The following is a 21,397-nucleotide window of genomic DNA, read 5'->3' on the forward strand; positions in this document are numbered from 1 at the left end:
CTTGTTTTGTTTCTGATAACAAAACCGATAAATTGGTTTCCGCGACACCCAAAACCGATACAATTTCTGCTTCGAACGTCAAATCAATATATCTGAATTCATGACACCTACTACAGTTTTTGATCGGTTTCAATTCTGATTTCGACAACTAACGTATTTTACAACACGCCTGAATAAAGTGAACGTATATATCTTTTGTTTGTGGAAAAATATACACATTTAATTTTTTTCTCACACTACACACCGAAATGTATATAAGTACATATGTCGGCTAGTGAGCGAAAACAACCACATATGCATTGCTACAATGTTTTTATGGCTGGAAGTATTCTCTTCAAAAATTCGCAATCCAGGTCACATGACAGTATATACGAGTACTTTCCTTCGTTATCAACTATTGAAACTTTTTATTGAACATGACGTATATAAGTATTTTTGAAGGCTTGAAGCTACATACAATAAATTGTTTATGAAGAGGCATTTAATAATATAAGGCATGTCAATATCTCCCTTCCGCTTTTTTGTCCTTTGAATTTCGCGGCTATGTACAAAGCGCTACAGAGCTCGTATCTGGCAACTCTATACATAATTTGAAAGCCTACAAAACAACGCTATGCATGATTAGTTTGAATATTGCGTTCAAAAGTTATAGACGTGTAAACATGGAGTTCACTGACGCCGAAATTCGCGCTATTTTAAAGTTTTCCTTCGTTAAAGGCAAATCCGCTAGAGAAACGTTCCGTGAGATTAATGGTGTTTTGGGGGATGGTACTCTATCACTTCGAACCGCGGAGGAATGGTTTCGACGATTCAGAGCTGGTGAAAACGACACCATGGATAAGCCAGCCGGCGGAAGACCTGTGACGACAAATACCGATCAAATCATGGAATACATCGAGTTAGACCGGCATATGGCATCTCGTGACATCGCCCAGGAGATGGGAGTTAGTCACCAAACCATTTTGAACCATCTGCAGAAGGCTGGATACAAAAAAAAAGTTTAATGTTTTCCTTCTGGACCGAATCAACGCCTGCGATATGCTGCTGAAACGGAACGAACTCGTCCCATTCTTGAAGCGGATGGTGACTGGCGACGAAAAATGGATCACATACGACAATATCAAGCGAAAACGGTCGTGGTCGAAGGCCGGTGAATCGTCCCAAATAGTGGCCAAGCCGGGATTGACGGCCAGGAAGGTTTTGCTGTGTGTTTGGTGGGATTGGAAGGGAATCATCCACTATGAGCTGCTCCCATATGGCCAGACGCTTAATTCTACCATCTACTGCGAACAACTGGACCGCTTGAAGCAGGCGATCGACCAGAAGCGTCCAGAATTGGCCAACAGGAAGGGTGTAGTGTTCCACCAGGACAACGCCAGACCACACACTTCGTTGATGACTCGTCAGAAGCTACGGCAGCTCGGATGGGAGGTTTTATCGCATCCACCATATAGCCCGGACGTAGCGCCAAGTGATTACCACCTGTTCCTGTCCATGGCGAATGCCCTTGGTGGTGTGAAGTTGAACTCAAAAGAGGCTTGTGAAAAGTGGCTGTCCGAATTCTTCGCAAATAAGGAGGGGGGCTTCTACGAGGAAGGTATTATGAAGTTGCCGTCTAGATGGAAACAGATCATCGAACAAAACGGCGCATATTTTAACTAAATCCGATCACTGTAACACTTTTTATAAAGCATTGAATGAAGAGCAAAAAAGCGGAAGGAAGATATTTGACAACCTTATATAATGAACGTTTCCACCGTTCCCACGACTTCCCACGACAGTGGAACGTAAAAACTGGAAGTCGGCCGATTTTCAGTGCTCCCACACCCAAATCGTACATTTTTTCAATACAAACGCGTTTATAAGAACATTATTTACCTTTATTTTGCACCTATTATTCAAATTTATGCATTACAAATAAAAAATACACATTTTTCTTAAATTTAGTAAACATTTGATGTTACAATCAATTTAACAAAATAGGTACAGTTTCTTTTAGGTAGATTGGTAGATTAACATGTCTTAGATGTTTGTATTCTGCAACGTTCTATGTACTCTTCGGTTAAGAAGGAATATTCCGTTTTACCAATGTGCTTTTTCAATTTAATACACTTTGCGTATGAGTCATATACAAATTCAAAAACAGTATATGGACAATCAACTGAAGACATGGATTTTTCTATTAATTGTAGCATGGTGAGCAGGAATCGGATGCAAATATGCGGTTTCCACTTTTGATCCTAAAAATATTTATTTAAATTCGTAATTTTTGAATTAAAGAATATAACTTACTTTTGGTAGATTTTTTACTGGCTTCAGCTGTATTGGGCTATGTATGCACCCATCGCTCTCTTTCAATCCGGCACATATATCTGCAGTGTTTGCCAAATATGATTGAAGCCACCAGAGCAAGCATTTGGGATCTTTCCAAATATCCGGCAATCTTGTTTTCCAAAATAGTTTTGTATTGATAAACCTCAATTTGTTAATGTTTTCTATATTTTGCCTATAAAGGATTTGAATACGCATATATGCTTTAATATATAAAATAGTTTTACGTCTAATACGCTCTCTTTGAATACAATCTTACATATCATCAATCTTATGTTTTGAAACTATTCCCATGATTTCTCCAGAGTAAATTAGATCAAATTCTTTGATGGTGGAATGAAAAATTCCACTAATGAATGCATCATCATTTACGGGTACATCGGTATTGGGATGCATGTCAGGATTATCTTGTAATAAAAATTTAATGATGAATGAAGAAAAATATATTATATATTGCAAAAATTACAATTCTATTGTTTATTGCATATAAACTTCTTTCGACTGCCACTAGGGGCTAGATAGAGTAAACTAAATTTGAACAAACATGCCCCCTTAATAGACATGACTATTGGTCTTGACCCCGAAAAATGAATATGCAATTCTCCAGACTCAACAGTATATTAGCAGACTAACAAAAAAAAACTTGAAATATTCCGTTTTCATCTATAAAAGGGGATCGACTGTAGGGTTGCGAACTTTTTAATTCAAAAATTGAAAATCCAATATGTAACCCAACATTCATGGGATCAAAAATTAAATTTTCATTTTTTAATTCCGATTTTCAGATTACTCAACTAATAAAAATATAATTTTTAATCCAAAATGTTTGAGATTACAAATTAAAAATTTTATTTTAAACATGTAAGGTTACAAACCAGTGCTCTAGAGTATTGAAGGATATAGTATTAACTATTTTATTTTATTTTAACGGTATTTGGGATTACATTTTTTTGTATTCTAATCCGGTATTTGGGACTAACAATTAAACATTTTTTTTTTTAAAACAACTGATTTCTACGTTGTCACTACGGGCATAACATTTGATACATTTTGTTTAATACGGGCGGTAAGTACGGAAGGGCGGAACTTCGGTAACTGTTCACATCGTGAAGCATAATGCACTTTGGGGCATTTCGGTGATCACGACCCAAAACGAAGCAACAATAAACTCTTGAGTGGCAACAAATGTACCGCAAGTTAGTACCGACTATAAATGAGTTCCTTTTTGAAGGAATGTTGAATGTTGAAAGAGAATGAATTTTTATAATCGCGATTTTCCTTCGACATATACTTAAACATATTTACGTATGTATGTACAGAAGATAACACAAAATGCCATTTAACAAAAAAAAAACAAAAAACAAGGAAAAACGTTAACTTCGTCTGCTATCCCCCCTACTTTGGAGCCTAGTTGTGGACGATCTCCTTGAGCGGCTGACTAGCAATGGAATCCGCTGTCAGGGATATGCGGATGACATTGTTATCTTAGCTAGGGGAAAATTTGAAGACACACTCTGCGATATCGTTCAGAGGGGATTGGGACTGGCAAAGGGATGATGTATTGGGGTTGGCTTAAGCATCAACCCCGCTAAAACTACAATCATTCCCTTCACCAGACGGAGGTCACTGCCGGGCCTCAGGAGTATATCCCTGGACGGCAGAGTGGTTGAGATGGCCAGCACGATCAAGTACCTGGGCCTCACGCTGGATTCCACACTACGATGGAATCGGCATGTGAACCAGACCTTAACCAAAGCTACTAAAGCACTCATGGTGTGCAACCGACTTTGCTGGAAAATCCTGGGGGTGCTCCCCAAGGACTATCAGGTGGATGTACACCATGATCGTGAGACCGATTATCACGTATGGAGCGGTATCGTGGGGTTCGGAAGCATCGCAGACTTCGGTAGGACTTAAACTGTCGAAGCTGCAAAGACTTGCCTGCATCTGCGTGTCGGGAGCAATGCGAACGTGTCCGACCGCAGCACTGGAAGTCACCTGGTAATCAAACAGACTGCCAAACGAACTCTGCTCCAAATGACAGCAGAGGGAGCTGGCAAAGGGAAGGTAATCTCGTCCCAACAGATGAAAGAGCTAAGTGAAGAAATACCACTAGCCCTTCTCCCAAGGGATAGCATTACCAAAGTAGTAAACTTCAGCAGGAAGTTTCAAGTAACCCTTGGCAGCAAATCTGAGTGGAATGACTCTTCACTGGACCGGCAGTTAAGGGGTAGCACCACCGACGGATCGAAAACGGAGGAGGGGATTGGTGCAGGGGTCGCTGGGCCAAGCACCAAACTCTCCATTCCCATGGGAAGTTTCCCGAGCATTTTCCAAGCCGAGATCTATGCTATAAGTCGGTGTGTAGGGATAAACCTCCAACGCAACTATCGCAATAAAAGTATTGCTATACTCAGCGATAGTCAGGCGGCACTAAAAGCGATCTCTGCCTATGAGGTCAGATCGCTTCTAGTGATGGAGTGTAAAGAACGGCTGAACAGCCTATCTGAGCACAACCGAGTGCACCTTATTTGGGTGCCTGGCCATAGGGGTATAGCTGGGAACGAACTAGCTGACCAGTTAGCCCGCTCTGCAGCCTCTACAAAAATGGTAGGGCCGGAACCATACATAGCGGTTGGTCCACATACCCTCAAAGAGCTCCTCCGAAGGGAGGAAAGAGCAGGCAGGGAGATAAATTGGCAACAACTCCAGGGCATGCACCATGCCAGACTGCTATTGGGGGGTTACGACCTCAAGCGGTTCAAAGCCATAATTAATCTCCCCAGAAACAAATTCCGGCTACTGGCAGCGTTCTACACCGGCCACTGCAGGCTCAAGAAGCACCTCTTTAACATGGGCATAGTCTGCAGACGCAGAATCAAGGCCCTGGGATCCATGTTTCCACACAGGGATCGTATCGCCTCACTAGCACCCAGCAGAATTTTGGAATTTATCAACATGCTGGGCCTAGATGATACGATATGACGAGGCACAATAGACCATAGGTCGCGGTGCATACCTCGAAACTAATCTAATCTAATCTAACAAATGAGCAGCTTCTTAGTGAGAAAAGGACAGCTGCAAAATTTCAGATCGATAGCATAAAAACTGAGGGACTAGTTTGTATATATACAGACAGACGGACAGAGCTAAATCAACTCAGCTCATCATGCTGATCATTTATGCATATATTTTATACGGTCTCCGACGTTTCCTTCTGGGTATTACAAACTTCGTGGCAAACTTAATATACCCTGTTCGGGGTATAAAACAAAGTTGCCAAATATTGTCAACAGATTTTAGTACTTTTAATTGAGTTTTACTTATCAGAGAAACAAGTTTGCTGAAATTTACTATGAAATTTAACGGTGCTTGAATTATCAGTTCTCCATCTGCAGTCAGAGATATGAAAAACGCCACAATACCGTGTAGCAAAAAATGTTCTGTCGTTATATGTATTTGCCTCCAAACGATACGGTATAGCCATGATGTTGCTTAAGCACCCACGGTTACTCAGAACTAATTTTCGTTTTGAATTTTGTCGTTGCTGATATGACACGTCGTCCTCGGTATTTAATGACTGATGTGGTGTTTGGTTTTCAGAGCCTTGCGGTTGGAGAACATTTTGTTTTGTGTCCAATACATATTTTTGGGTAATATCCAACATATTTGAAAACTCCCAACGTCGCCGGAAGATATGTTGCTCAGATCCCTTTTTCAAATCTATTGGATAGGAGCAAGGTTACGGCAATTTAAAATATAGTAAACGCGCATCACTGTAATTTCCTCCACAACTTTGGGAAGCGTAGACTTTCTGTATTTTCGGTCGACTCAGATAAAATGGTGGTAAACTATTCTCATTAGTGAGTACACTTGCTTGCAATTCGACAAGCACTTCGTACTCGTTGTAATTTGCGGAAGTAGCCATTTTAACAATAAATGATGAAGCTATAATATGAATACTTTTATGTTCTATAACTTAGAAATCACGAAATCGTTGCAACAATTAAAGTGAACAATTCCGAATGAATTCGCCTTTGTCTTGATTATATTATACATATTTATATACTTATATTATACATTATACATACATCCGCTGAATGTAATCAGAGCTTTAAATATCATATTTGATTCATGGTAATGGTTTTGGTGGTGAATCATGATTCAATTATAAAAGGTTGTATCGACAGTCCAAAAACAACAATTTTTCAAAAGTAATCACCCATTTTGCTTTGAATTGTTTTTATTTTATGATTCAAAAATAAATTTTTCAATGATTTAAAACCAAGAAAGCGAGTTTTTTGAGTAATAACTGAATACGCATGGATTGTAAATCACACAAAAGCATTAAATTGTTAACAGAAAATTCATAAGAAAAACATAAAACATTTTTTTTTGACAATATGGATACAAACACTTATTTCGTAAGAGGAAGCACATTTCCTATCGACACAACCTTTTATCAGAGAACGTAAAATATAGAGAAGGTCCAATTACGGACCAGCGTGTGAATTGTAAAAACCTAACAAAATGCGATGAGCTGTTTCTTTACTCTTTTGGCTTATATTTTTATACGCGTATATGCAATCATATTTATTGATATGAATAACATTTTGCGAATTTTTATGAAAACATGCAAAACTGATAACATTCTAATAAAATTATGTAATTTTAAAAATATTATATATAGTCAATTTGGCAATTTAATGATTTTATTTAGTTTTTACATAATATACTTTCCTAATAGAGATTAAATTTATTACAATATATGTATATGTACATATGTACATCTTTTATTATATTAATCTTATATATAATCATATGTACATATATCTGCACAAGCACATTTGAATGTGCGGATTCAGAAATTCAAATCATAATTTTATCATATATCAACACAATATATGTGCGCGCATTGATTTATATGTACACACATATACATATGTATGTATAAATGACATTGCCGAACAAATAATGTATACACAAACCAGAGAACGTATATCATATTGTATGTATTTTACGTTCTCTGGTTTAAAGTTGTACCAGAGAACGTAAAATACATACAATATGATATACGTTCTCTGGATATACGTTCTCTGGTTGTACTCACGCTGATTCAGATGATTCACGCATCTATATTGCAGTCTACGTCCCTCAGTGGAATTTACTGTTGAAATGTTGACATGTTCTGAGTCTAGTAGGGATCAAGTTTTATATTTTAAACACTGCACAATAACTATGGATTTTGTTTTAACACAAATAATGAACACAACTAATAAAATGAAAAGCTTTAAGAAAAAAAATATGTTCAAAAATATCCCAAAGAATGGGAAAAAGATGATAGGTTGAAAGATTTTTTTATATTAATTATTATTTTAACTAATTAATTAATGAATTAAGTAATTTTTATTTATGAATTAATTTTTTATTATTTAATTGATTTTAATTATTTCGATTTTAGCTTTAGGGGCTTTTGTTTTATATTTAAAGACTTTTATTAAATGCTATCATGCTAACATAAATGAATTAATTTTTAAAGAGAATTGCTAAAAAAGAGAGAATTTATAACATGGATAAAATTTATTGTAACTTTAACATATATGTACATCTTACTCATTCACTTAGTCATCAGTCATTGTTATTGAATATCAGCCTGTTGAACCAGAAAACATAGTGAAAGAAGTTCTTTGATGTAGACGACGTTGAACTGTGCTTTTTGGTGCTTATTATATATATTCTATTGTATAATCTAGATTTACAATGTTATTATCACTTGTCCCTTTCGACAAAAGTTCGTGGTGAATGAATTCAAGTTCATTTTATTGGGAATAAACTTTATATAAAAGAAAGAAAAACAATGCCTATCAATAATTCAAGCGATGACTTTAAAGAGCTGATGAAATTACGGCCAAGTGAAATTACCGATGATAAGCAGCCAACATTTTACCTGGCCCGCCCACAAATCCTTAATATTTACTCTTGCCGGGGCCTTAATAGCAATAACAACGACGTGCATCTTTCGTATTTTAAAAAGCCAACATCATATCCACTGGATTTAAATGAAGGATTCGATCAATTCATTTTCAGGCAGATGAATAAATTTGGGCTTAATAAAGTAGAAAAATACGTTATAGAAAACGATGAAAACATTCTGCAGCCGGATGCACATACACCATCCGGATCTCGGCAGACACAATATGATTCTAAACGCAGAGTGATTTTATGTCAACGTGGAGTCTTGACAGACATTATGCTTATACCATATCCTCTAAATGGACCGCGTAATACGACGTTTCTGGTTACAAAATATTGTGGCGCATTTCACATGCAAGAAAAATGTACGATAACTAATTTTGAACAAAGGGCTGCATATCATACATATCATCAAAAATTTATGCAGTTATGCTTTTCTGGTGAGTATCCTGATTACTTGCTCGTATGATTTCATACGAACAAAAATCATTGAAGTCATTTGGCAGTAGAATTTGCAAATAACCTTACACCTAGGATTCCTTTATATCTAATCACAGCACTGCATTCCGTACGATTACAGGACGTCTCCTGATGAGCCCTGTAAAACACCTACATAGGGAGGCTTGCATGCTTCTAGTTAGGGAACGCAATGCACTCCTCTCCAAGCAGTTTCTGTAGTCGTCTCCTTGGAGCGGAACCCCCTCCTAGGAGCATCAAGTGGTCATTCTTTGCTTACGTCGAGGATATTGAACAATACGCCGACCGAACTACGGACGCAATAACTTTAGACACGCACTGACCGTCATTCACAGTGGAGCCGTTAACACCTTCACCGACTCCCTCGCAGGGAATGGTGTACTAGGTGTTAAACCACCACCCGTAGCAGACGAAGAGCTTCAGTTGCCGGGAGAATCTAGATTCGTCCTTGCGCAACTTCGTTCTGGATATTGTAGCAGGTTAAACTCCTACTTATCTACAATTGTTCTCGACATACCAAATATACCTATATATATATGTCCGGTGTGCAATGCATTTCTGCATGACTCAAACAACCTCTTTGCATACGAAATGAATCCCACTGATTTAACCTCTCTATGGTCCGACTTTGTCAACACGTTTCTTGGACCTGCCGTTAGATGACTTCCATGACAACCAATTTGAACCCTACCCCCCAGCTGGGATTAGATAACCGCTCCAACAACAACTGTAGTTATAACTAACAGAGTACTTACATGTACAACACACATACATATATGCTATATATAATATTTACATGGAAGACTCTAAATAATTTAAGCTTTTAATTTTATGATATTTAGATAGTCCAAATTCGGAATCTGAAATCGATAAACCTATTGATGACAATAACCCAATTTCTTGTATCATTAAAACCTCAATGAAAGAATTTGATCTAATCTATTCAGCAGAGATCGCTGGTATTATGTCTGATCGCAAGGTTGAAAACACGTAAGTTCTATTTCAATATTGTTAAATTTAGAATCTAAACTGATGGAAATTTGTACTTGTATAAAAATTAAATTGTCCAAAACCAAAAATATGAATAAACAAATTCGCAACACTAACCAAAACACATTAAAGTGGCTTATAAAAAAACACTTTTGATAAAAATTTTATTAATTATTGATATGTATATTTATATAATAATACATTTGTCGCTAATGATGTACTTAAACCTTTTTAGTCCTAACACGGAAGAAATTAATAGACTTCGATTCATAATGACTAAGCAATTGAATAAAAATAATTGGAACGGAGATATTTTAGATCATCCAAGGTGTTTGCTCTGGTGGCTACAGGCGTATTTAGCTAAGACAAGCGATATTTGCATTGGCCTGAGAGATCAGAACGGCATTGTGTGCACTCCAGTACAAGTCACGCGAGTTGAGGAGATGGCAAAAGTAAAAATATTAATTGTAATATTCTGTTTTCAAATTATCTATATATTGTTAACATTTTAGAATCGTAAATGGAAACCGCACGTTTGTATACGTTTTCTACACTCCGTACTTAAATTGGTAGAGAAAACAATGGCGCAAGTAGATTGTCCATATACAGTCTACGAGTTTGACTCCTCCACAAGATGTATTAAATTCAAAGTCCATGCAGGCAAAACAGATCTCTCTTTCCTTTCAGATGATTATATAAAGAAATTTAAACAGCGTACTTCGCACTAAAAACATTATACATATAATATCCATGCTATATCACATAATACACATAATAAGTATATACTTACATACAAACATATGTACATTTATATGAATGATAACGTTTTTATATTATTAATAACTAAACAGAGAAATTGTTAATGCAATAAATTAAAGGTTTTATTTAGCATAGTTAGAATGACCCGTTGCTTTTTAAGCTAATTTCATAATACCCTTTTCATCCGTATCAACCAAGCTCTCGTTGCTTCTGGTCGTTCTGGAGTTATTATCAATGTGTATGGCCTGGAGTTGTCTCGAAGGAACACAATTCCTCCGCTATTTGTCTAAGGTGGCTGGATTATTACTTCCTTTAGACGGCCCAATTGGTTGTTGTTGTTGTTGTTGTAACGATTATCTAATCCCCGTTTGGGTGATAAATTCTAGATTTGTTGTCGTCGAGGTCATCTAACGGAAGGCCCAGGAAACGAGCTGTTTCGACGGGGTCGGACCATAGAGAGAGGGGTGTTAGATGAGTGGGGTTTGTTGGGCATGCAAAGAGGTGGTTAGTGTCATGCGGAGACTCATTGCATGCAGGACATGTGTTTGGTATGTCAGGGTCTATTCTGGATAGGTAGGAGTTTAAACTGCTACAGTATCCAGAACGAAGTTGCGCGAGGGTCACTCTAGATTCGCGAGGCAACTCGAGCTCTGTGTCTGCAATGGGTGGTGGTTTGACTCGTATTACGCCATTCACTGAGAGGGAGTCGGTAAAGGTGTTAATTGCTCCACTGTGAATGGCGGTCAGTGCCTGTCTGAAGTTAGTTACGTCCGAAGTCTGGTCGGCGTACTGTCTAATGTCGTCGACGTAGTCAAGGAAGGACCTCTTGATGTTCCTAGGAGGCGGCTCCGCTACAAGCAGGCGACTGCAGGGGTGGTTTCTGCGAAAACATCCCAGCAGAAACTGCTTGGAGAGGAGCTCGTTATGTTCCTTAACCGGAAGCATACGGGCCTCGCTATGTAGATGTTCGATTGGAGACATCAAGAGGCATCCCGTGATAGTCCGGAGTGCAGTGTTCTGACAAGTCTGAAGCTTCTTCTTCTGCGTGTCACTGCATCCAGGCGACCATATTGCGGCTGCATAATTGAGGACCGGCCGGCCGATTGCCTTGTATGTTGCCAACAACGTTTCTTTGTCTTTTCCCCATGAGCTGCCGGCAAGCGACTTGAGGATTTTGTTGCGGCTCTGTACTTTGGCAGTTATCGCGGTCGTATGAGGAGTGAAAGAGCACAGACTGTCCAAAGTGACGCCTAAAATTTTAGGGTTATTTACTGTCGGAATTTTTGTGTCATCGACTGAAATGTTCAGGTCCAGTCTGTACTCCTTCGTCCAATTGGTGAAGATGGTCGCTGTGGATTTAGTGGGGGAGAGTGTTAGGTTCCTTGCAGAAAAGAAGCGAGAAAGATCGGAGAGGTAGCCGTTTACTTTTGAACACATGCCATCGATTCCATTGCCCAACGTCAATATCGTACAGTCATCTGCGTACGAGGTCATTGAAATTCCCGCTGGTGGCTGGGGGAGTTTTGAAATATAGAAATTAAACAGTAGCGGGGAGAGGACACCGCCCTGCGGAACCCCCTGTTTAATTTTCCTGAGTTTGGAGTTTTGACCTCGAAATAGTACGGATGAGTGCCGACCGCTCAGGTAGTTCATGGTCCACCGCTTCAGCCCTGGAGGGAGCGGTGATTGTTCCAGGTCCTCAAGTAGCGTTGCGTGATTGACTGTGTCAAAAGCTTTTGACAAGTCCAACACTACGAGGATTGTCCTCTCGCAGGGTGGCTTCTGGTTCAGGCCATGAACTATCTGGGCGTTTATGACGCTAAGTGCTGTGGTGGTACCAGAGAACGTATATCATAGAGAAGGTTCACAGTGCGGCCATTAGCAAAATATTTCATGCTTCGCAGGGGAACTGAAAAAGATGAGCGTGTTTCTCTGCACGGAAAAATATTTGAAAATTGTAAATTTAAATTGTAAAATATTTTAAATCGACAAAAGCTTTGTTGCCAGTTTTGTCAATTTTTTCTGTGTTTTGTGGGCTTGCGTGGTTGCAACTTTTCCCTTCCAGAGGGAATATCAGAAATTTGTTCAATTTATGATTTTTAGCTTTTGCCATCGTCGCGAAAAGAAGCTTGTGGGCAAACGCATGCTCGGGGAGATGAGAGGGTGTCTGTTTTTATGAATGAAGCGAGGTTGCTTGTTGAAAGTACGCCTGCGTTCATGAATGAAAATGTTGTTGTTGTGTGATTTACTATAAATTTGGGCTTCGCCTATTTGGCTGACATATTGACTTGTGACCATTGTTGTTTTTGTAGAACAATGTTTTTAGTTTTTGCGGGTGACATATTTACATGTGTACGGATATTCATATGTATGTATGTTTGTTTGTGTATGCATTATTTGTTGTATAATTTATTGATAAGTGATAAAATTATGATTTGCATTTCTGAATCCGTACATTAAAATGTGCATGTGCAGATATACATACATATGACTATATAAGATTAATTTGATAAAAGATGTATGTATATGAAATTACAAGAAAGATATTAAGAGATCACATTAATCCACCTGATGCACCACGGGAATCGTATGTAAAATTTGGCCTGCATTTACTTGTACGCTTGTATACATGCTAACCTTACAGATTTATATCACATTATCGACTGAATAAAGACGCAATATGACATTTTGTGTTTTATTCTTATGTTTTCTCTTATAGAAATCATCATAAACTAAATCGTAACAATAATATAAATTATTTTCTTAACTTACACTCCAAGTCTGTTAACGGCTATCCTCTTGTTTTGTTTCTGATAACAAAACCGATAAATTGGTTTCCGCGACACCCAAAACCGATACAATTTCTGCTTCGAACGTCAAATCAATAATATCTGAATTCATGACACCTACTACATTTTTTGATCGGTTTCAATTCTGATTTCGACAACTAACGTATTTTACAACACGCCTGAATAAAGTGAACGTATATATCTTTTGTTTGTGAAAAAATATACACATTTAATTTTTTTCTCACACTACACACCGAAATGTATATAAGTACATATGTCGGCTAGTGAGCGAAAACAACCACATATGCATTGCTACAATGTTTTTATGGCTGGAAGTATTCTCTTCAAAAATTCGCAATCCAGGTCACATGACAGTATATACGAGTACTTTCCTTCGTTATCAACTATTGAAACTTTTTATTAAACATGACGTATATAAGTATTTTTGAAGGCTTGAAGCTACATACAATAAATTGTTTATGAATGAATATAAGGCATGTCAATATCTCCCTTCCGCTTTTTTGTCTTTTGAATTTCGCGGCTATGTACAAAGCGCTACAGAGCTCGTATCTGGCAACTCTATACATAATTTGAAAGCCTACAAAACAACGCTATGCATGATTAGTTTGAATATTGCGTTCAACAGTTATAGACGTGTAAACATGGAGTTCACTAACGCCGAAATTCGCGCTATTTTAAAGTTTTCCTTCGTTAAAGGCAAATCCGCTAGAGAAACGTTCCGTGAGATTAATGGTGTTTTGGGGGATGGTACTCTATCACTTCGAACCGCGGAGGAATGGTTTCGACGATTCAGAGCTGGTGAAAACGACACCATGGATAAGACAAATACCGATCAAATCATGGAATACATCGAGTTAGACCGGCATATGGCATCTCGTGACATCGCCCAGGAGATGGGAGTTAGTCACCAAACCATTTTGAACCATCTGCAGAAGGCTGGATACAAAAAAAAAGTTTAATGTTTTCCTTCTGGACCGAATCAACGCCTGCGATATGCTGCTGAAACGGAACGAACTCGTCCCATTCTTGAAGCGGATGGTGACTGGCTACGAAAAATGGATCACATACGACAATATCAAGCGAAAACGGTCGTGGTCGAAGGCCGGTGAATCGTCCCAAATAGTGGCCAAGCCGGGATTGACGGCCAGGAAGGTTTTGCTGTGTGTTTGGTGGGATTGAAAGGGAATCATCCACTATGAGCTGCTCCCATATGGCCAGACGCTTAATTCTACCATCTACTGCGAACAACTGGACCGCTTGAAGCAGGCGATCGACCAGAAGCGTCCAGAATTGGCCAACAGGAAGGGTGTAGTGTTCCACTAGGACAACGCCAGACCACACACTTCGTTGATGACTCGTCAGAAGCTACGGCAGCTCGGATGGGAGGTTTTATCGCATCCACCATATAGCCCGGACGTAGCGCAAAGTGATTACCACCTGTTCCTGTCCATGGCGAATGCCCTTGGTGGTGTGAAGTTGAACTCAAAAGAGGCTTGTGAAAAGTGGCTGTCCGAATTCTTCGCAAATAAGGAGGGGGGCTTCTACGAGGAAGGTATTATGAAGTTGCCGTCTAGATGGAAACAGATCATCGAACAAAACGGCGCATATTTTAACTAAATCCGATCACTGTAACACTTTTTATAAAGAATTGAATGAAGAGCAAAAAAGCGGAAGGGAGATATTTGACAACCTTATATAATGAACGTTTCCACCGTTCCCACGACTTCCCACGACAGTGGAACGTAAAAACTGGAAGTCGGCCGATTTTCAGTGCTCCCACACCCAAATCGTACATTTTGTCAATACAAACGCGTTTATAAGAATATTATTTACCTTTATTTTGCACCTATTATTCAAATTTATGCATTACAAATAAAAAATACACATTTTTCTTAAATTTAGTAAACATTTGATGTTACAATCAATATAACAAAAGAGGTACAGTTTCTTTTAGGTAGATTGGTAGATTAACATGTCTTAGATGTTTGTATTCTGCAACGTTCTATGTACTCTTCGGTTAAGAAGGAATATTCCGTTTTACCAATGTGCTTTTTCAATTTAATACACTTTGCGTATGAGTCATATACAAATTCAAAAACAGTATATGGACAATCAACTGAAGACATGGATTTTTCTATTATTTGTAGCATGGTGAGCAGGAATCAGATGCAAATATGCGGTTTCCACTTTTGATTCTAAAAATATTTAATTAAATTCGTAATTTTTGAATTAAAGAATATAACTTACTTTTGGTAGATTTTTTACTGGCTTCAGCTGTATTGGGCTATGTATGCACCCATCGCTCTCTTTTAATCCGGCAGATATATCTGCAGTGTTTGCCAAATATGATTGAAGCCACCAGAGCAAGCATTTGGGATCTTTCCAAATATCCGGCAATCTTGTTTTCCAAAATAGTTTTGTATTGATAAACCTCAATTTGTTAATGTTTTCTATATTTTGCCTATAAAGGATTTGAATACGCATATATGCTTTAATATATAAAATAGTTTTACGTCTAATACGCTCTCTTTGAATACAATCTTACATATCATCAATCTTATGATTTGAAACTATTCCCATGATTTCTCCAGAGTAAATTAGATCAAATTCTTTGATGGTGGAATGAAAAATTCCACTAATGAATGCATCATCATTTACGGGTACATCGGTATTGGGATGCATGTCAGGATTATCTTGTAATAAAAATTTAATGATGAATGAAGAAAAATATATTATATATTGCAAAAATTACAATTCTATTGTTTATTGCATATAAACTTCTTTCGACTGCCACTAGGGGCTAGATAGAGTAAACTAAATTTGAACAAACATGCCCCCTTAATAAACATGACTATTGGTCTTGACCCCGGAAAATGAATATGCAATTCTCCAGACTCAACAGTATATTAGCAGACTAACAAAAAAAAACTTGAAATATTCCGTTTTCATCTATAAAAGTGGATCGACTGTAGGGTTGCGAACTTTTTAATTCAAAAATTGAAAATCCAATATGTAACCCAACATTCATGGGATCAAAAATTAAAATTTCATTTTTTAATTCCGATTTTCAGATTACTCATCTAATAAAAATATAATTTTTAATCCAAAATGTTTGAGATTACAAATTAAAAATTTTATTTTAAACATGTAAGGTTACAAACCAGTGCTCTAGAGTATTGAAGGATATAGTATTAACTATTTTATTTTATTTTAACGGTATTTGGGATTACATTTTTTTGTATTCTAATCCGGTATTTGGGACTAACAATTAAACATTTTTTTTTTAAACACAACTGATTTCTACGTTGTCACTACGGGCATAACATTTGATACATTTTGTTTAATACGGGCGGTAAGTACGGAAGGGCGGAACGTCGGTAACTGTTCACATCGTGAAGCATAATGCACTTTGGGGCATTTCGGTGATCACGACCCAAAACGAAGCAACAATAAACTCTTGAGTGGCAACAAATGTACCGCAAGTTAGTACCGACCATAAATGAGTTCCTTTTTGAAGGAATGTTGAATGTTGAAAGAGAATGAATTTTTATAATCGCGATTTTCCTTCGACATATACTTAAACATATTTACGTATGTATGTACAGAAGATAACACAAAATGCCATTTAACAAAAAAAAAAAAAAAACAAGGAAAAACGTTAACTTCGGCTGCTATCCCCCCTACTTTGGAGCCTAGTTGTGGACGATCTCCTTGAGCGGCGGACTAGCAATGGAATCCGCTGTCAGGGATATGCGGATGACATTGTTATCTTAGCTAGGGGAAAATTTGAAGACACACTCTGCGATATCGTTCAGAGGGGATTGGGACTGGCAAAGGGATGGTGTATTGGGGTTGGCTTAAGCATCAACCCCGCTAAAACTACAATCATTCCCTTCACCAGACGGAGGTCACTGCCGGGCCTCAGGAGTATATCCCTGGACGGCAGAGTGGTTGAGATGGCCAGCACGGTCAAGTACCTGGGCCTCACGCTGGATTCCACACTACGATGGAATCGGCATGTGAACCAGACCTTAACCAAAGCTACTAAAGCACTCATGGTGTGCAACCGACTTTGCTGGAAAATCCTGGGGATGCTCCCCAAGGACTATCAGGTGGATGTACACCATGATCGTGAGACCGATTATCACGTATGGAGCGGTATCGTGGGGTTCGGAAGCATCGCAGACTTCGGTAGGACTTAAACTGTCGAAGCTGCAAAGACTTGCCTGCATCTGCGTGTCGGGAGCAATGCGAACGTGTCCGACCGCAGCACTGGAAGTCACCTGGTAATCAAACAGACTGCCAAACGAACTCTGCTCCAAATGACGGCAGAGGGAGCTGGCAAAGGGAAGGTAATCTCGTCCCAACAGATGAAAGAGCTAAGTGAAGAAATACCACTAGCCCTTCTCCCAAGGGATAGCATTACCAAAGTAGTAAACTTCAGCAGGAAGTTTCAAGTAACCCTTGGCAGCAAATCTGAGTGGAATGACTCTTCACTGGACCGGCTGTTAAGGGGTGGCACCATCAAGTGGTACACCGACGGATCGAAAACGGAGAAGGGGATTGGTGCAGGGGTCGCTGGGCCAAGCACCAAACTCTCCATTCCCATGGGAAGTTTCCCGAGCATTTTCCAAGCCGAGGTCTATGCTATAAGTCGGTGTGTAGGGATAAACCTCCAACGCAACTATCGCAATAAAAGTATTGCTATACTCAGCGATAGTCAGGCGGCACTAAAAGCGATCTCTGCCTATGAGGTCAGATCGCTTCTAGTGATGGAGTGTATAGAACGGCTGAACAGCCTATCTGAGCACAACCGAGTGCACCTTATTTGGGTGCCTGGCCATAGGGGTATAGCTGGGAACGAACTAGCTGACCAGTTAGCCCGCTCTGCAGCCTCTACAAAAATGGTAGGGCCGGAACCATACATAGCGGTTGGTCCACATACCCTCAAAGAGCTCCTCCGAAGGGAGGAAAGAGCAGGCAGGGAGATACATTGGCAACAACTCCAGGGCATGCACCATGCCAGACTGCTATTGGGGGGTTACGACCTCAAGCGGTTCAAAGCCATAATTAATCTCCCCAGAAACAAATTCCGGCTACTGGCAGCGTTCTACACCGGCCACTGCAGGCTCAAGAAGCACCTCTTTAACATGGGCATAGCCTCTTCTGCAAACTGCCGGTTCTGCGACATAGAGCCGGAAACCCCTGAGCATCTGCTGATGAACTGCACAGCAGTCTGCAGACGCAGAATCAAGGCCCTGGGATCCATGTTTCCACCCAGGGATCGTATCGCCTCACTAGCACCCAGCAGAATTTTGGAATTTATCAACATGCTGGGCCTAGATGATACGATATGACTTAGGGGAGGGCACAATAGACCATAGGTCGCGGTGCATACCTCGAAACTAATCTAATCTAATCTAACAAATGAGCAGCTTCTTAGTGAGAAAAGGACAGCTGCAAAATTTCAGATCGATAGCTTAAAAACTGAGGGACTAGTTCGCGTATATACAGACAGACGGACAGAGCTAAATCAACTCAGCTCATCATGCTGATCATTGATGCATATATTTTATACGGTCTCCGACGTTTCCTTCTGGGTATTACAAACTTCGTGGCAAACTTAATATACCCTGTTCGGGGTATAAAACAAAGTTGCCAAATATTGTCAACAGATTTTAGTACTTTTAATTGAGTTTTACTTATCAGAGAAACAAGTTTGCTGAAATTTACTATGAAATTTAACGGTGCTTGAATTATCAGTTCTCCATCTGCAGTCAGAGATATGAAAAACGCCACAATACCGTGTAGCAAAAAATGTTCTGTCGTTATATGTATTTGCCTCCAAACGATACGGTATAGCCATGATGTTGCTTAAGCACCCACGGTTACTCAGAACTAATTTTCGTTTTGAATTTTGTCGTTGCTGATATGACACGTCGTCCTCGGTATTTAATGACTGATGTGGTGTTTGGTTTTCAGAGCCTTGCGGTTGGAGAACATTTTGTTTTGTGTCCAATACATATTTTTGGGTAATATCCAACATATTTGAAAACTCCCAACGTCGCCGGAAGATATGTTGCTCAGATCCCTTTTTCAAATCTATTGGATAGGAGCAAGGTTACGGCAATTTAAAATATAGTAAACGCGCATCACTGTAATTTCCTCCACAACTTTGGGAAGCGTAGACTTTCTGTATTTTCGGTCGACTCAGATAAAATGGTGGTAAACTATTCTCATTAGTGAGTACACTTGCTTGCAATTCGACAAGCACTTCGTACTCGTTGTAATTTGCGGAAGTAGCCATTTTAACAATAAATGATGAAGCTATAATATGAATACTTTTATGTTCTATAACTTAGAAATCACGAAATCGTTGCAACAATTAAAGTGAACAATTCCGAATGAATTCACCTTTGTCTTGATTATATTATACATATTTATATACTTATATTATACATTATACATACATCCGCTGAATGTAATCAGAGCTTTAAATATCATATTTGATTCATGGTAATGGTTTTGGTGGTGAATCATGATTCAATTATAAAAGGTTGTATCGACAGTCCAAAAACAACAATTTTTCAAAAGTAATCACCCATTTTGCTTTGAATTGTTTTTATTTTATGATTCAAAAATAAAATTTTCAATAATTTCAAACAAAGAAAGCGAGTTTTTTGAGTAATAACTGAATACGCATGGATTGTAAATCACACAAAAGCATTAAATTGTTAACAGAAAATTCATAAGAAAAACATAAAACATTTTTTTTTGACAATATGGGTACAAACACTTATTTCGTAAGAGGAAGCACATTTCCTATCGACACAACCTTTTATCAGAGAACGTAAAATATAGAGAAGGTCCAATTACGGACCAGCGTGTGAATTGTAAAAACCTAACAAAATGCGATGAGCTGTTTCTTTACTCATTTGGCTTATATTTTTATACGCGTATATGCAATCATATTTATTGATATGAATATCATTTTGCGAATTTTTATGAAAACATGCAAAACTGATAACATTCTAATAAAATTATGTAATTTTAAAAATATTATATATAGTCAATTTGGCAATTTAATGATTTTATTTAGTTTTTACATAATATACTTTCCTAATAGAGATTAAATTTATTACAATATATGTATATGTACATATGTACATCTTTTATCATATTAATCTTATATATAATCATATGTACATATATCTGCACAAGCACATTTGAATGTGCGGATTCAGAAATTCAAATCATAATTTTATCATATATCAACACAATATATGTGCGCGCATTGATTATATGTACACACATATACATATGTATGTATAAATGACATTGCCGAACAAATAATGTATACACAAACCAGAGAACGTATATCCAGAGAACGTATATCATATTGTATGTATTTTACGTTCTCTGGTACAACTTTAAACCAGAGAACGTAAAATACATACAATATGATATACGTTCTCTGGATATACGTTCTCTGGTTGTACTCACGCTGATTCAGATGATTCACGCATCTATATTGCAGTCTACGTCCCTCAGTGGAATTTACTGTTGAAATGTTGACATGTTCTGAGTCTAGTAGGGATCAAGTTTTATATTTTAAACACTGCACAATAACTATGGATTTTGTTTTAACACAAATAATGAACACAACTAATAAAATGAAAAGCTTTAAGAAAAAAAAATATGTTCAAAAATATCCCAAAGAATGGGAAAAAGATGATAGGTTGAAAGATTTTTTTATATTAATTATTATTTTAACTAATTAATTAATGAATTAATTAATTTTTATTTATGAATTAATTTTTTATTATTTAATTGATTTTAATTATTTCGATTTTAGCTTTAGGGGCTTTTATTAAATGCTATCATGCTAACATAAATGAATTAATTTTTAAAGAGAATTGCTAATAAAGAGAGAATTTATAACATGGATAAAATTTATTGTAACTTTAACATACATATGAAATATAAATGGGGATGCCCCTTCTTGTTATACTTTATCTTTGAAATTTAATTACACATATATGTACATCTTACTCATT

The 21,397-nt window shown here is 37.9% G+C and overlaps 2 protein-coding genes across 2 annotated transcripts; one reads left to right on the forward strand and one right to left on the reverse strand.

The window, feature by feature from the left end:
- Positions 1-1,858: 1,858 nt before the first annotated feature.
- Positions 1,859-6,321, reverse strand: LOC138857087 (uncharacterized). The gene is made up of 4 exons (XM_070108530.1): positions 5,655-6,321; positions 2,591-2,746; positions 2,293-2,506; positions 1,859-2,240 (listed from the first exon to the last, which is right to left on the reverse strand). Exons 1-4 carry the CDS (start codon positions 5,996-5,998, stop codon positions 2,013-2,015), a joined length of 942 nt encoding a protein of 313 aa, XP_069964631.1. The 5' UTR covers positions 5,999-6,321; the 3' UTR covers positions 1,859-2,012.
- A 1,655-nt stretch (positions 6,322-7,976) lies between these two features.
- LOC138855759 (uncharacterized) lies at positions 7,977-10,664 on the forward strand. Its single transcript, XM_070105659.1, has 5 exons — positions 7,977-8,004; positions 8,085-8,744; positions 9,624-9,771; positions 10,007-10,223; positions 10,284-10,664. The coding sequence occupies exons 2-5, from the start codon at positions 8,189-8,191 to the stop codon at positions 10,497-10,499; spliced, it is 1,137 nt and encodes a 378-aa protein (XP_069961760.1). The 5' UTR covers positions 7,977-8,004; positions 8,085-8,188; the 3' UTR covers positions 10,500-10,664.
- The last annotated feature ends 10,733 nt before the right edge of the window (positions 10,665-21,397 follow it).

The sequence above is a fragment of the Bactrocera oleae genome, chromosome 2, assembly GCF_042242935.1.
Source record: "Bactrocera oleae isolate idBacOlea1 chromosome 2, idBacOlea1, whole genome shotgun sequence".
In the NCBI taxonomy this organism is placed as follows: domain Eukaryota; kingdom Metazoa; phylum Arthropoda; class Insecta; order Diptera; family Tephritidae; genus Bactrocera; species Bactrocera oleae.